The sequence below is a fragment of the Leptodactylus fuscus genome, chromosome 11 (genome assembly GCF_031893055.1).
Source record: "Leptodactylus fuscus isolate aLepFus1 chromosome 11, aLepFus1.hap2, whole genome shotgun sequence".
Taxonomy (NCBI): Eukaryota; Metazoa; Chordata; class Amphibia; order Anura; family Leptodactylidae; genus Leptodactylus; species Leptodactylus fuscus.
Window position 1 is genome coordinate 24,129,818 of NC_134275.1, and position 18,055 is coordinate 24,147,872.

Consider the following 18,055-nt stretch of genomic DNA (forward strand, 5'->3'; position numbering starts at 1 on the left):
CCATAGTGGCCCCTGCACACACAGTATTATGTCCCATTGTGGACTCCAATGAACAATCGGAGACCCGGGTGGGGGTGATACGAACATAAAAAACAAACACTCTTATTAGTTCCATTGCACTCCCCACTGATGTTGGCCATCAACTCATAAGGATGCAGGCCCTGGTAATGTGACGTCAGGGACGTCACACAAGTAGGCCTGAAACCTGCCAGGAGAGGTAACTCCAGCCATTAACAGCCTTTTTAAAACAATACACAGCTGTAGTGGCTGTCACCAGGCCCCCTAATGTCCCGGGCCCTGTGGCAGCCGCTACTGTTGCTACCCCGGTAGTTACGCCCTTGTGTTCACCAGAGTCCCAGATGGTGGAGAAGGACTTGGCTGCAATACTGGCCAGAGCAGTGCGGGTCAGGAAATACCAAACGCACAGCGCACCACAAATCACAGTAAACCAGACACTGAGATTGAGATCAGCAGATGTTTCGGCTTGCTGTGTAGGTCCAAGGATCCAGAAGGCTGAGGCGGGTGGTCAGCAGGTGGCAGCAGAGAGTAAAGTGTAGTCATACGGTCTGGGTCGTCAACAAGAGGGCAGCGCAGTACAGAGGCAAATCCAAAGGGAACATAAAGCAGACTGAGTCAATAACAGGAGGAGCAGTAGCGAAGTACAAAACTGTGTTCAGACAGCAGAGGTCATAAACAGGAGCAGGCACAGTGCAAAATCAGGAGGCAAAGGCAAGGTCAAAGGTCAAGGCAAAGGGTCAGAAACAAAGGCAATCAGATAACAGGAGTACGCTTGCTACCAGGACACAAGTTCAACTGAATAGCCAACAGCAGTCCGGAGCCAGAGCCCTCCTTAAAGGGGCATTCCCAACTGGCCTGTTCACCAACCAGAATGCTATATGCTTTGTTCACTTCCTGGTTTTCTCAGTACATTGGTGGGCGGGGTTTCACTTGCTCTGCTATCTGCTATGTTTGCAGTTAGTAATGAGTAGAGATGAGCGAGTACTGTTCGGATCAGCCGATCCAAACAGCACACTCCATAGAAATGAATGGATGCACCTGGTACTTCCACTTTGACGGCGGCCAGCCGCTTTACCCCCCGCGTGCCGGCTACGTCCATTCATTTCTATGCGAGCGTACTGTTCGGATGGGCTGATCCGAACAGTACTCGCTCATCTCTAGTAATGAGGGATTGGTTGTAAATGAATTACCACAGTATGAAGCTGATGTAGAAGCTGATGTAGCAGAGCTGGATTTGAGTCAGTTTGCATTACATACAGAGGTAGGGACTCCCATTCTCAGCCCAATTCAATTAAACCGACTGATAAGTGGAAGAGCAGGAGATAGCTCAGAAATCCCGGAGCTCTCACCTCCCCCCTCCCCTATCTGAGGAGCTCCTACTTGTCTGTGGCAGAGACACAAACAGCTCAGAACTGCTCCCAGCACTCACCCACCAGAAGTCCCCCGTCCGTCTCAGGAGGAGACCGGCAACCCCTGCACATCACTGTGGAGGTTCCAGCCTGCCTCCCAAGACCATGAAGCAGGAACTCAGGAGTGCAGCGAAGATAGGACTGGCAGCCTCAGCACAGCACTGCGGTGGCTCCTGCCCTAACCGCACCAGCTTCCCTAGCAACAGGGACTGAACGGCAAATTAGCTAGAAAAGTAGACACCTAGTGACAGCAATTTTAGAGAGTTTTTTCAGGAAAAAAACCCCAGAAATATTAAAGTGCATTGCATTTTGGTCCATAATCATATGTTCTGTGAAATGAGCCTAAAGTTATTTGAAAAGTTTGTTTATTACAAAAAACGTTCACCGAACAACCATCAACACAACAGCAAAAAAGAAATAAAAAAGAGTTACAATTACTAATCGAGTGTTAGGGCCCCTTCACACGGCGTAAGCGCTCGGCTCATTTCGAGCTGTACACACGAGCGCTTCTAAACACTTCCCATTCACTTCAAGCTGGCTTTATGCGCGCTCCCATTGAAGTGAATGGGAAGTGTTTAGAAGCGCTCGCGTGTACGGCTTGGAATTAGCCGAGTGCTTACGCCGTGTGAAGGAGCCCTTACCATTTAGGACTGTGATCCTATAGGCTTTTGCAGTCGACTATCATTAGACAACTGAGGTTACAGTAAACACCCCCAACTAATAGTATTCAGTTGACAATCAGGTTGTATATTTCTAGCAATGTATACAATATATTATATTGCATTTAAGGGACATATTAGATGTTGGATAAAGAAGACACTCATGGCGCACATAAACCATACCGCATCACGCTGTCACACACGCTTTTCCCTTTACTAGTAACTGTTCATTCCTTGATGTTACAAGCATATGACTATCTCATGATGAGTCTGAATTTTATGCCCTGAAAATAGGCGAGCAGAACAATAACATACGGAGACTATGAGTAATTACTATCCTGTTTTATCTGAGAACAGCAGATATTTTCCAACATTGATTCATGAAGGTACAGAAAAGGTTTTAATGTTCTGCACACAATAGTGATAAAATGTTAAAATCAACCAAACGGCTTTTGTCTAACACAATTTTTGTCATTGCCTTTAAATATTTTTGACTCCTCCCATTTTTGCTACAGTATTTCACTTTTTCTACATAGGCTTTAGTTTAGTGTTAGGGCCCCTTCACACGGCGCAAGCGCTCAGCTCATTCCGAGCCGTACACGCGAGCGCTTCTAAACACTTCCCATTCACTTCAATGGGAGCGCTCGTAAAGCCGGCTTTACAAGCGCTCCCATTGAAGTGAATAGGAAGTGTTTAGAAGCGCTCGCATGTACGGCTCGGAATGAGCCGAGCGCTTACGCCGTGTGAAGGGGCCCTTAGGGCTGTGTTGGGTGTTGGAAATCATGTGATCAATCACGTCTATTGGGAACAACATAGGCAGTGGTACTATTTACTCTCAAAGGGTTATTGTTGAGTCTAAAGCCTTCGTACTGGGTGGATTCTGAAAGTCAGAATGTGGGAATCTTATCCTACAAGAGGTCTTCATTTTACGGTCTCCAGGAACCATGAGAAATAACAAAAAGTACAAACATCACTCAGTAGAGGACAACTGTGATGTTCTGGAGAAGCGCCATGTTTTTTCAATTAGCCACAAGACTTTAGTTTCCAGATTTGTAAAATATACAGTTATTGTTGGATCATCTAAAGCTTGTGTCCACCGATAACGTGATGGGGGAAGGGTTTTATCCAAAAGCACAAGTAGATAGACACCAAGGCTTGAACTGAGGATAACTTAGCTTTTACCTTCTTAGAACATCTTATCAAACACTTAAAGATGTCCTTTCATCACCTCCACCAGCTCCAGTTCTTAGCATCTGCTAATAAGTATAGTTCCACTGTTTGTAGCACAATTTTTGCTCCCACCACTCCTTAGCAATATGTGCTGTTAGTTTTGGTGCCAGATATACTATTTAGGCTCTGTATTTTCAGGTAGTTAGTGTCAGGCAAAGGGGATGTGATCAAAACCAGTAGACCACCACCTGAATGTAAAAAGCCGAAATAGCTTATCAGCCACCAAAACTAATACTTATTGTTCGAGGGGACTAGAGAAAAAAAATTCCAACTGTGTTACAAACAGTGGAGCAATGCCTAATAAATTATGCAAAGAGCTGGACTGTGTGGAGGTGGGAAAAGGCCTTCTTTAAACATCGCAATGTGGAAACCAGACACCCTGTGTGCTTACATTAGCATCAATTGTGAAACTGTTCCCTACATGGCTCCATTTCTGTCTGTCCCACTGCAAATTGTATGTTAACTAGTAGCTGGTTCCTGGAGACTGGTTCTTTTCTCCATTCTCCCCTCAGGTCATATGCTGGATCCCAATTGGTATTACACTGGGGCAGGCTTAACTCAGCAGCCTAAATATCCACCTGCCCCGTGGCTCATCCACATGCACTCTGTCATAGACACAAGGGCCTGCGCTACCACTACTTATACCTACTTAAGTAACTTCTCAGGCACACATTATACGTACACGGTCACAGTACACCACAATACTAGATGGGCGTTCACCATCACCTGGCTATGATGCTAGGCAGAATCTGCCTCAAAATATGCCAGCAAAAATGGCTCCCATTGACTTCAAAGGGAGCCACTCGCTTTGTTTTTCTACTAGCTAGTAGCAGAAAAAAAAGCGAGATGACCTGATTCAGCCGCAGCGTCTGCGGCTCAAGACACGCTCCCATTTAGGCCCATTCATTCGGGCCTGATCATGCTGTGGCCAATGGAATGCCAATGCTGCATCAGCATCACATCGTGGCTAGCCGTGCGCAATATTCACAAGGGCGAACCTTTTCCTCCGGGTGAACATACCCTAAGAGTGCTGGCCATGAACAAATGCCCAAAAACCTCAATGAACTGAAGCAACGTTGTAGAGAAGAGGGGGCCAAAATCCCTCCAAAACAATATTCTAATATTCAGCATATAAATAATGACACCGTATAATACGCCATGTGTTATTATTCATTGACAAATGTTTGTCATTGTTCATCTGAGCTTGTATTTATTTTTAAGACTAAGGAGCAGATGGTTTTTATTATGGATTCAATCCTGGTATGTAAAATCAGAGAATTCGGAGGGTGTGCTTTGTTTTACTCATGATTGTATATTATATTATTCATATATTCACTAGTACTATGGATTTAGGAAAAGTTAGTGATAATTTCATTGTAATTTAAATTGAAAAGAGGGTTATCATTAATCTACCTATCTTAAAGGGAGTCAACGGGAAAATCAATATCAAACTGATGACAGTATCCTGTAGGGCTGTTTTTCCACTTTCCAAACATGCCTTTCTTATTCTGCAAATTAGCTGAAAAGGGCATTTGGGTCATTTATATTCCTGCTGGGGCTTCGCTATCTGCTCTACTCTGCAATAGTAGGCCTCATCACAGACGGAGATGACAGGGAGTACAAAGTACTAAACCAGGACTTAGTGGAATGGTGCCAGCGGAACCACCTCAGGATTAATGTTGGGAAGACCAAGATGATGGTGGTGGGCTTTAGTAAGTGGAGATATGCTCCAAAACCAGTGGACATCCAGGGAATGAGCATTGAGATAGTCAACAGCTATAAGTATCTGGGCTTGCTCCTAAATAATAAGCTGGACTGGGCTGATCACCTGGAGGCGCTGCACAGAAAGGGCCACAGCAGTCTCTATCTGCTCCGGAGGCTGAGGGCTTGTGGAGTCCAGGGGGCAATTCTTACGGCCTTTTTCAACTTTGTAGTGGCATCAGCCATTTTCTTCGAAGTGGCCTGCTGGGGAACTAACATACCAGCCAGGGACAGAAATAGACTTAACAGGCTGGTTTGAAGGGCCAGCTCTGTCCTGGGGAGCCCCCTGGACCCAGTACAGGTGCTGGAGGACACTGTCCATAGTGAGCTCCATGCTGGAGAACAACTCCCATCTCATGTATGAGACCATGATAGCACTCGGCAGTACTGTCAGTAACTGACTGCTTCACCCCAAGTGTGACATGGAGCGTTATCAGAAATCTTTCCTCCTCGCTGCGGTTAAGATGTACAGTCAACACTGGGCTAAGCGTAGATCACGCCCTACAGAGAACTGAAAGATTCTGAAGTTGTGATATGCCTCCTCCTACTTTCTTTTTTACCTTTATCTTTTTATGCACCTACTATCACTGTAAGGGTTTGTTCACACAGTTTTTTGCAGGCGGATTTTGCCTCAAAATCTGCCCACAAAAAAGGCTCCTATTCATTTGAATGGGAGCCGCTTGCTTTTTTTTTCCTGGTAGCGATTTTTTTCCGTTAGCGGGAAAAAGAAGAGACATGCCCTTTCTTCCCGCGGATTCTGTGACTGAGACAGCGGCGTACGCGGCACGAGACTGACTCCCGATTAGGCCCATTCATTCAAGCCTAATCAGCAGCGGGATGCCGTGACTGGATGCCGATGCACTGCATTGACATCCCATCGTGGCTAGCCGCACGGAGAGTTCACACGGCAGAAATGGTTTCCACTGTGTGAAACAGTGCCGCACCTCTCATGAGGCGACCTGAGGCGACTGCTTCAGGCGGCGCTATGCCAGGGCCCTGGGGGGGGGGGGCTGCTCCAGCGGCCTCTCCTCACGCTTAGGTCCTCTCCCTGCCTGCTCTCTGACTGCTAATGCCGCCCATCCGCCCCGCCTCCTCCTCCCGGGGGGGGGGGGGCGGCTTTCTGTCGTCCGCCGCAGGCAGCAAAAAAGCTAGGTTCACCCCTGGTGTGAACATACCCTAATGCCTCTACCATGAAGCTTTTTGTATTCACATTTTGTATTTTAGATTATTAGATTATCCATGCTGCTGTAACACAATGAATTTCCCCATGGTGTGGTTATTAATGATTATCTTATCTTATCTGTCGCCCATCTCTGCACCCCATTGCTTGAGGGACATCTTCCACTTTGTCTGCATTTATCTAGAGTGGAGAGCAAGGTGCAAAACACTGTAAGAAGAAGAAATCATTGATTTTCATGAAAATGGAGCTGCAATGTAGAATAAGAAAGGCATCTTTGGAAAGTGTAGAAACAGCTCTACAAGGTTAATGCCATTAGTTTCATGCTGATTTTCCTGATGACAGACTCCCTTAAAAAACTGCTTCCATGAAAATGAAGAGGTTTACATGGAAAACGCACATACAAGGTATAACAAAACTGCACTATTCAAGTGTAGTTATATTTAATGTAATAAATATATAATAATTCAATATTTTTAATTGCATTTATTTCTTTTTTTGCGGTCAGAATTTTTGGAAAAGGAATGTAATTGTTTTCCTACTAAGGAGTTAATGTATCTTTATCTCCTCTAACAAGTACAAAAATATTTTATATAATACTGCCCTCCCTTCCAGATTTTCTGGCAGAAAGCCTAGAACACAAGACACTGAATGTATTGGTTGGAACAGACATGTGCAGTCCATAAAAGACACAAAGCAAGTTTATTCAGGACCTCAGAATCCTATTAAGAAATGGTAGGGGGTTATTTCCCATGCACCATCGCTGCGTTACACCAATTCAATGCCTGATTAATACCGATATCTCAGTGAATCTATCTAGACTGGATGCCGGTCTCATATTCTACAAAGAGCAGATAACGCAGGATTCTACAGGTATGTGTACATGTACTGACATCTGACTGTGGAACGTGAAGACGGTATAAAGTCTATCAGGGACACGATTATTGAGGTATCTAAAGAGTTGGTGCAGTGTTCTTGGTATTTGAGCATTCCTCTCCATTTCTAGGGGCTTTTTCGCTTCCCACCATTATCCATGTAGTTATCAAAGATGAACAGAATCTCATTCCCAGGTGCCGGATGTAGATGACTGAAGGGCTTAGATAAGACGGGAAAATAATACATCCAATTGTCTAATACATTGATGTGGCATCATTACTTGTGTCTAAATGATAAACTATAACCCATGTCCTTTGCTTCATGTACTTTCATTGTTTTGTAGATATAAATGCAAGTGTTTAGCTGCTTACATAGGATTTTATACTGATGAAAATTAGTTTTCTGGTATAAATTATAGACACTTTACAGTATTATAGTTTATCACTATAGTTTTGGGTGGATTTTGATTTTTTATGAGCTTTCAGTTCACACCATTTAGAATCAAGCACTGCAATTCCTTACCCGTCCTATAGATTCATCGGTTTGAAGCTTTTGTTAGACCCATAGATTGAGGTATACCTGCTATTTATCCCCACCATAGCCAATGTCACCAGGTTTAACCCCTTCCCACCATCTGCCCTACCAGTGGCGTAACTAGGAATGGCAGGGCACCGTGGCAAACTTTTGACATACCCCCCCCAACCGACGCCGAAGACCTCGACCGACCCCCTCCTCTGCACTCTATTATGTCCCTTAGTAAGCCCTGCACACACTATTATGTGCATTAGTTGCCCCTGCACACAGTATTCTCCCCCATAGTGTCCCCTGCACACAGTATTATGCCCCATAGTGTCCCCTGCACACAGTATTTTCCCCCATAGTGTCCCCTGCACACAGTATTATGCCCCATAGTGGCCCCTGCACACAGCATTATGTCCCCCATAGTGGCCCCTGCACACAGCATTATGTCCCCCATAGTGGCCCCTGCACACAGCATTATGTACCCCATAGTGGCCCCTGCACACAGTATTGTACCCCATAGTGGCCCCTGCACACAGTATTGTACCCCATAGTGGCCCCTGCACACAGTATTGTACCCCATAGTGGCCCCTGCACACAGTATTGTACCCCATAGTGGCCCCTGCACACAGTATTGTACCCCATAGTGGCCCCTGCACACAGTATTGTACCCCATAGTGGCCCCTGCACACAGTATTGTACCCCATAGTGGCCCCTGCACATAGTATTGTACCCCATAGTGGCCCCTGCACACAGTATTGTACCCCATAGTGGCCCCTGCACACAGTATTGTACCCCATAGTGGCCCCTGCACACAGTATTATGTCCCTTAGTGGCCCCTGCACACAGTATTATAGCCCATAGTGGACACCCATAAACAATTATTATACTCTGGGGTCTTTTCAGATCCCGGAGTATAATAATTGGAGACCCGGGGGAGTAAAAACATAAAAAAATTACTCTTTCTTACCTGTCCCCCGTCGGACATCACATGACCCGGGAAGCAGGCCAGGTTCATGTGACGTCAGAGACATCAGACAAGTAGGATCTCAAAGATAAAAAATGACAAAACACCGAGCAAACCGTAGTGTAGTAATTCTTGGATTATGGTGTATTTCTAATTAAGCAAAGGAGCTCACCTTGGAGGGTTGTGGATCTGAGCCACAACACTGTTTGCAAATGTTAACCCACAAAATGCTTCTCCTAGGTTGAGGCAGCAATGTTCCTAACACCTTATAGGTGTAAATGATAGGGGTGGAGGACCAACAACTCGGATTCGGTGAGAATCCAGGAGTAAGGAACTGTGCTCTCTTGTTTGGTAAAATAGCAGATTCGATTTTATTTACTTCAAAAAACTCACACGACGCGTTTCAGGTGCTATACTGCGCCCTTCTTCAGGTGTATTGGTTTCCGGCCCTTTAACAGCGTCCTTTTTGGCACAGCTTTCCCAGACTGGTTGAGCGTGTGTTTCAGTCTCTCTCCTCTTCAGAGAGACTGAAACACACGCTCAACCAGTCTGGGAAAGCTGTGCCAAAAAGGACGCTGTTAAAGGGCCGGAAACCAATACACCTGAAGAAGGGCGCAGTATAGCACCCGAAACGCGTTGTGTGAGAGTTTTTTGAAGCAAATAAAATCGAATCTGCTATTTTACCAAACAAGAGAGCGCAGTTCCTTACTCCTGGATTCTCACCGAATCTGAGTTGTTGGTCCTCCACCCCTATCAGACAAGTAGGAAGAAGGCCTAGCAGGATCATGGAGAGGTAAGCAACAGTGTTTTTTACGTTCCCTTACCTCTCCCGGTCCACTGATCATTATACTCGGGGGGGGGGGGGGGTCTGCAAAGACCCCCGAGTATGATGATAGTATTTGTGGGGCCCGCGGTGTCACTTACCGATAACGGCCCAGCCAGGATCGGCAAGTAAATAGGGCCCATAACGGCCTATTAAAAAAAAAAAAAAACCCACGCAGCGGCTGTCACTGGGCCCCCTAATGGCCAGGCCCTGTGGCAGCTACCTCCGCGGTAGTTACGCCCCTGTGCCCTACCATTACGGCGGATGCTGGGTGTTTAACTATGGCAGCCGCTCGGGAGCCAGGTGGCCGCCATAGCTGCCGGGTGTCTACTGTTTTATACAATAGACACCCAGCGCTAATGCCTACGATCGGTGCCCATACCCATTTGCAGGCATTAACCCCTACGATGCCTCGGTCACAGCTAACCAAGGTGCCATTTCTCCGGTGGAGCGTGGGCGCTGCCATTTTTTCTGTGATCACCAGCACCCGGAGTAATCTCCGAGGCCGGCATCACCTTGCTATGACAGCCGGGCACCTTGTGAAGGCTCCCCAGCCTGTCCATTCTATTTCTGCTATTGCAGGCTACTCTATGCCGGTATTTTGCAATGCATTGCAATGCATTGTAATGCATTGCATTAGTGATTAGACCCCCTGGGGTCCAAGACCCTAGGGAGTCTAACAAATGCAAACAAAAAGTTTTTTTAAAAAAAATGTTAATTCAAATCACCCCCCTTTCCATAGAACACATATAAAAGTACTTAAATACTGCCATAGCAAGAAAAAAAAGTCAAAAGTGCCAGACCGACGTTTTTTCACTGTTTTGCCACTGATAAAAATTGGAATAAAAAATGATCAAAGCAATAACAATTCCCAAAAATGGTATAACTGAAAAATACACCCAGCCCTGCAAAAAAAAGACGCCTTATACATCCCTGTACACAGAAGTATGAAGGAGTTAGAGGTGTCAGAATATGGCGACTTTTAGAAAAAAAAAATTAACAGTTTAGAATTTTTATTAAGGGGTTAAAATGTAAATAAAATCATATAAATTTAGGGTCAGGGGATAATCGTACACATCAGGGAGAGTGTGTGCCTACCTAGGCATACGGAGACTTACAAGTCATTCCTGCTCCACTAGGGATTCCGGGTAAAAAAATATACAAATCTATTCTCCAGGATCTAATTAGGAGATCAAATCAGTATCCCTACACTATGCTGAGGAAGGCCCAATAGGCTGTCTATAGCTGGGAATCTGTTCCTTTTGGAATAGAAATACTAATTTGGCAATTAAATCCGCATCATGATTAATTAGGCTTTTTAACTGAGTCATGCATGATGTTAAGGATGCTGCCCTCTAGAGGGCGGCGTACAGAGTGCACTGTTCTAATTACATCCTGGAGAATAGATTTGCATATTTTTTACCCATATAAATGTAGTGTCCCTGGAATTGTACTGAAACAGAGTACAGATGACATGTCATTTTGGCTGCACTGTGAATGCAGTAAAAATGAAGCGCGTAAGAAAATCATACAAAATGCACTTTTTCTTCAAATCCACCCCATTCAGAATTTTTTTTTCAGCTTCCCAGTACATTGTACAGAATAATTAATGGCAGCAGCATGAAGACAATTTGTCCTGCAAACATTAAGACCTCATATGGCTCTGAGGGCGGTGAAATAAAAAGTTATGGTGTTTGGAAAGGAAGGGAGGGGGGAGTCAAAAACGAAAAATGCCGTTGGCGGAAAGGGGTTAAAATTAAAGCAGAACTGAGTTACTTCCAAAGAAAAACAATCAGTACCCACAGAATTACGTATAATGTTATTATAATATAATATGTTAAGTGAGGGTGTGAACCTAAAGGGCGCTGTAGAGCAATCCAGAACCTCCCAACTTTTGAAGAACTGAAAGAGGGACAAAATGTGCGGTGCGCGCGTCCTCCAGACGCAGATCTGAGTTGAAATTGGGACATACCTCCCTCCAACCAGGACCGTGGGACACGTCACCGAAATCGTGAATGTCCCATGGAAATCGGGACGGTTGGGAGGTATGAGTAGGTAGTAATTGTTCACCACCTTCTGTCACTCACATAGCTACTCCAGCATGTTGAAGGCTCGGTTCCACTGAGTTGGAATGTTGCAGCTAAGGTGACACAAAGGCAGACAATCTTGTTGCTGCAAATTCAGCAGGCTGTTTTTTTGCAACATAAGAACAGCTGCAATGCACAGATACTTTTCTGGCCATGAGGTTTACCTCTTTGAAGCCATTAGACAGGGTAATAAAGCAGTGAGCCACCGGATTAAGCTCATGCAGCATACAGGAACAACTTGTTATTCGAACTGCAGCATTACAATCATTTTGGTGCTATTGTCACAGGCAATTCAGCCCAGTTGGAGTTGGCGAGGAGCCATCCGGTAGGATACTTGCTGCAGGATACAGTGAAGTAGCTCCCCTGCTGTGTGGCTCCTCTGATATAGACTCATTAATTGTAAAACCACATGGCAGCGCTTCACCTCATGTCCATTAAACAAGGGGAGAGAAGTGGAAGCGTCTTTGTGAAGTTAGTGGTGGAAATTGGTCCAGAGAAAAGGATCGAGAGGAGATGGATGGGCCCTGCATGATTTTGGAACTGAGGCTGCACAAATGCAGTGGAACTAGCACCTGGCCTTGTTGCATGGACTGTTGCCATGTCACTCGAAACATTGACCAAGGGAAAAGCCATGAATTGTCTTTGTCCATAATTGCTTCTCTATGTGTCCATGGTGGTGTACACCTTTCCCCAGACTGACATATGCAAGTAAAGGCCGACAGTCTCTGACACATGACGATATAAATCAGGGACAGTTTCCTAGATAAATAATGGCAGCTAGGTATCCTCCATCAAGAGTGCATGCCATTAGTTGGAGAAACAGCACTTAGCAGGTGAAAGTTAAAGAGGACTTTTCATCACTTGGGGCATATGTGCTTTTATATACCGCTAGAAAGCCGACAGTGCGTTGAATTCAGAGCACTGTTGGCTTTCACGATCTGTGTCCTCAGGGAAGAGCTATCTGTGCCGATACCGTAGCTCTTCACCGTCAGAAGGGCTTTCCTGACAATCAGTCAGGAACGCCCTTCTTCACAGCAGCGCCTATAGCACTGTACTTTTCAGACCCCAGAGTATAATAATCGGAGACCCGGGGGAATAAAAACATAAAAAAGTACTGTTTCTTACCTGTCCCCGGCTCCTACGCTGTCGGCTTCTGCTGCCGTCCTTCTTCAATGACGTCGGACGTCACATGACCCGGGAAGCAGGCCGGGTTCATGTGACGTCAGACAACTAGGAAGGAGGCCTGGCCAGGATCGTGGAGAGGTAAATAAGTGTTTTTTAAGTTTCTTACCTCTCCCGGTCCGCCAATCATTATACTCGGGGGTCCAAAAAGATAGCAGCGGTAGCAGCTGTCACCAGGCCCCTAATGTCTTGGGCCCTGTGGCAGCTGCCTCTGCTGCTATGGCGGTAGTTACGCCACTGATCCATCCGTTTGAACTCAGTTTGAGACTTTAAAACATGCACATACTGATTGTATACTGACACCTTTTTATGCTGATAGCAAACGCTGTCCATCCCCTAGAGGACAGAGAAGGGGATTAAAAGTAGAAAATTGTAAACAGGAGTAGAGATAAGGACACAAATAATGCCAGTAAATCAAAAGTTGGCCAAAAGTTGATGCTTTAAGACCTTCTAAGTACTAATTTATTTTATTATAAAAGTCTTGAGGGATTTTGTACTTAGTTGAACATTTTGTACATTTATATTAATCCATTAATTATTATAGTTTCTAACCATTCAGATGCTGATGTCACTGCTAGAAACTATTTAAATTTACATGCTCAGTCCTGCAAGCGCTTGTGTATCGCTCCACAACAATCGGTGGTCTTGTTCTGTGAGTCTCCTTGCCCTCGCTAATATTGACGAACTATGAAGTACATTCACCATAACATTCAGCTGACTTCCCAGGATTCATTGCAGCACACTTTGAAATTGATTTCACCCTGAGGTTTTAGGTTTGTGTCTGCTGTGAGCTCGTAGGAGGAACTACATTACTACATTGACTTGTACTGGATAGTAAAACATGCACATTACTCCAAAACAAACCACCATATTGGAACCTACTTAATAGGCTCACAAGCCCATGTTATAGAACGAAGGCATCAAAAGCCATCAATTGCACAAAGCAAATTATTTTGGAGATCAGACATCACTGCATACAGCAGATTTAGGCAACTCATTTTAAAGAAAACAATGCATTAGATGAGAAGAACCTGGAAAAAGGCCTACAAGGCATTGAAAAAAAACTGAAAAACCTGTGTTTTCTTTGGTTAATTTGTGTGTTGTTTTGAGGTTTTTTAGCATTTAAATTTCCATAGCATTAGTTTTATTCCGTACAGGCGAGATCTTCATGTTTACCACAAGGGGGCGCTGATGTTAAAATGTTATGTAGTCAGATTTCAGGCCTGAAACATAACTGAATATACAGTAGTCATTTATCACGAAATCGAGATATAGCGAGATCACGTATTTTATATTTTATTTTTCTATTAAGTATTTGACCCCCCCCACTTATAATTATCACTTAGAGATCACTTATATTTATAAGTATTTGACCTTCGCCCCTTATTATTACCACTTAACATACAGTGAAATCCCTTCAATCTGGCATCAATGAGAATTTATAGGCACCAGATTAACACCAATGGGGTTCTCATAGAAAAGTATATAAAACTTCCTTAGGCTCTGTATCCATTTCCTAATGATAGCAGATCTGATTAGAAGCAGAGTTCTGTATCAAAATAATTGACAACATAACACATTCACCAGCTCCGCCAACCCAGTTCTAAGCATGTGTTCCTAACTGCTCTATGTATTCTAGCACCACTCTGAATCCCACCTCTTGCCTGACACTTCCCATTCGACAGTACACAGCAAATAGCACATCACGTACTGAAACTCAGTAGAAATCAGTGGCGCACCTCCTATTAAAGAGGACTTTTCATGTCCTCAGGCACATGCGGTTTTATATACCGCTAGAAAGCCAACAGTGCACCGAATTCAGCTCTGTGTCGGCTTTCCTGTTCGGTGCCCCAGAGTTGGAGATGTCGGTGCTGCACTGATCTCTGCCCACTGTCAGAAGGGCGTTCCTGACAGTCTAGTTGAGCTGTGAGGAACGCCCCTCCTGACTGTACTCGTCCATAGACTAGTACTGGGACGACTTCGCCTCCTACTTTAAAACTAAAATTGACACCATCAGAGACAGCCTCACCCTACTCCCCCGACAATCCATCCACCCAACTACTCGCTGCTCCCCATCCCTGACCTGTTTCTCCTCCATCACTGATGAAAAACTCTCCTCCCTAATCTCCAAATCCCACCTCACCTCCTGCGCGCTCGACCTGATTCAATCACATCTCATCCCCAAGCTCACTGAAGTTATCACTCCAGCCCTAATCCATCTCTTCAATCTATCCCTAACCAATGGATCCTTCCCCTCAGCCTTCAAACATGCCACTGTCACTCCTATACTTAAGAAACCGTCCCTCGACCCGTCCTCTCCTGCCAACTATCGTCCCATCTCACTACTCCCGTACACCTCAAAACTTCTTGAGCAGCACGTCCACTCAGAACTCTCCTCCTATCTCTCGTCCAACCTGCTCTTTGACAGACTTCGGTCAGGCTTCAGACCCCGGCACTCCACTGAAACTGCCCTAACAAAAGTCACTAACGACCTGCTAACCGCCAAAGCCAAGCGCCATTACTCTGTCCTCCTCCTCCTCGACCTCTCCTCTGCCTTTGATACAGTTGACCACTCCCTCCTGTTAGAAATTCTCTCATCCCTTGGTATCTCAGACTTGGCCCTTTCGTGGATCTCCTCATACCTTTCCGACCGCACATTCAGCGTCTCCCACTCGCACACCACCTCCTCACCACACCCTCTCTCTGTAGGTGTCCCCCAAGGCTCCGTCCTAGGACCCCTCCTGTTCTCCATATACACCCTTGGCCTGGGCCAACTCATAGAATCTCATGGCTTTCAGTACCATTGCTATGCCGACGACACCCAAATATATATCTCTGGACCAGACATTACCTCCCTGCTGGCCAGAATTCCAGATTGTCTAGCGGCCGTAGCCTCCTTCCTCTCCTCCCGCTTTCTCAAACTCAACATGGAGAAAACAGAGTTTATCATCTTCAACCCATCCTGTATGGCCCCTCCACCTGACCCATCTATCAAAGTTAATGGAACCCCACTTACCCCTGTCCCACAGGCCCGATGCCTTGGGGTAACCCTGGACTCCGACTTATCCTTCAAACCACATATTCAAACCCTCAACACCTCTTGTCGCCTCCAGCTCAAGAACATCCACCGAATCCGCTCCTTCCTCACCCCAGAAACTACCAAGATGCTCGTCCAGGCCCTCATAATCTCCTGCTTAGACTACTGCAACACCCTTCTGCATGGACTCCCGGCTAACACCCTCGCCCTCCTCCAGTCCACCTTAAACTGTGCTGCTCGCTTAATCCACCTCACCCCCCGATCTTCATCAGCTGCCCCCCTCTGCCAGTCCCTCCACTGGTTACCCATAGCCCAGCGAATTGAGTTCAAGCTACTAACGCTAACATACAAAGCCATCCGCAACCTGTCCCCTCCATATATCTCTGACCTCATCTCCCGCTACCTGCCCACACGTAACCTCAGATCCTCCAACGACCTCCTACTCCGCTCTGCCCTCATCCGTTCCTCACACAACCGTCTCCAAGACTTCTCCCGTGCATCCCCCATACTCTGGAACTCCTTACCACGACACATAAGACTGACCCCCACAATCACAGGATTCAAGAAGGCCCTGAAGACTCCAATAACACTATCACCGCACTGCCATCTGTACAGTCTCGCCCTCTCCTTCTGTCTCTACCCCCTTCCCTCATAGATTGTAAGCCCTCGCGGGCAGGGCCCTCTACCCCACTGTGCCAGCCGATCACTGTTAGTATGATATGTACCTGTATATTTTGTGTATTGTATGTGACCCCCAAATGTAAAGCACCATGGAATTAATGGTGCTATATAAATAAACAACAATAATAAAATAATAATAATAATAATACTGGGAGGTGTTCCTCACAGCTTAGCATCATTGCTGGGCGGTAAGGAACGCCACCTCTGACAGTACAGGGCTATGGACGAGTACTGTCAGGAAGGGCATTCTTCACAGCCCAGCTAGACTGTCAGGAACGCCCTTCTGATAGTGTGGAAGAATATGCAAATCTGTCTCCCAAGATGTAAACAGGGAGACAGTGCTTCTGTTATGCCGCCCTCTATGGGTAGCACCCTGAACATCATGCCCGACTTTCCCAGAAGTCTTTACTGCATAATGCGGGGTTATAGCCAAATCAATTTCTCAGCTACGGACGGCACTGTTTCTGATGTTCAGGGTGCTTCCCATAGAGGGCGGCATAACAGAGGCACTGCCTTCCTGTTTACATTTGGGAGACAGATCTGCACATTCTTCCCATGTTCCCTTACAGTGGAGCAACTATGGCTGTATAAGTCTCCACACACCTGAAAAGGTGGTCTTCTGATAGTGGGCAGAGATCGGTGCCGTTATAATGGCACCGATATCTCCAGCCCCCGGGGCACATAACAGGAAAGCTGACACTGCACTGAATTCAGCGCACTGTTGGCTTTCTAGTGATATATAAAACCGCATGGGCCTGAGGACATGAAAGGTCCTCTTCAGAGAGTCCAAAGAGCTGGACTTGGTGGAAGTGGTGGAAGGTTCTCTTTAAGTTCACGTTTTCGTCCTTAAAATCTGTTGCTCTCTTGCGCCATAGAATAGGAGCAATGGATTTAAATAGTGCTGGAAACAGAGTCCCCTCCATTTACATTCACATCAATGAAAAGAACATGACTGAAGCTCTCAGACACCTATTACATGTAGATATTTTGACAATGCTCCATTTGTGCCCCATAGTGCACCAGCATTATGATTACTCTACTTAGTGCCCCAATTGTTGTAAAAATTCCCCAGTATGTCCCAATTAGTAATAATGACCCAACAGCAATATTAACTTCTCAGTGTCACCAAATAAATAATAGTGACCCCATTAGTAAAAGAGCACATTGCATTCAGAGCTACAGTCTATGGTCCAGCAACTGCAGATAAATTTAAGAATTCAAAGGGTGGCTCAGTGGTTAGCACTGCATCTGGGTTCAAATCCCACCAGGAACAACATCAGCAAGGAGTTTGTATGTTCTCGCCGTGTTTGCGTGGATTTCTTCCCATTCTACAAAGACATACTTAAATGAAAAAAAAAAAAAAAAAAAAAGTACAATGTGATCCCTATATGGGGCTCACAATCAATATTAAAATAAATAAAGTCTACGATTTCAATGCTAGGCATTCACTGGACTGCTGTAAAGTATGTAGTCACTGGACTCTGGAGCAATGGTGATATATTCTCTGGAGTGATGATTCACGATTCTCTATCTAGCTGTGTGCTGGACAAATCCAGAATTGGCAGATGCCTCAGAATTCTACCTAATAGAATGAGTAATGCCTGTTGTCAAATTTGGCTGGTGAAAGAT

The 18,055-nt window shown here is 45.4% G+C and overlaps 1 protein-coding gene across 2 annotated transcripts in view; it reads left to right on the forward strand.

The window, feature by feature from the left end:
- Window positions 1-18,055, forward strand: part of NHSL2 (NHS like 2) — a 168,009-nt gene that overhangs the window by 20,062 nt on the left and 129,892 nt on the right. The window contains exon 1 of one of the 2 annotated variants that reach the window (XM_075259357.1): window positions 6,999-7,127. The exons of the other annotated variant lie outside the window; for it this stretch is intronic. Coding sequence (XP_075115458.1) covers window positions 7,007-7,127 — 121 coding nt within the window. The 5' untranslated portion in view covers window positions 6,999-7,006. Of the gene's footprint in view, window positions 1-6,998; window positions 7,128-18,055 lie in introns of those variants that run through there. 2 annotated transcript variants of the gene reach the window in all.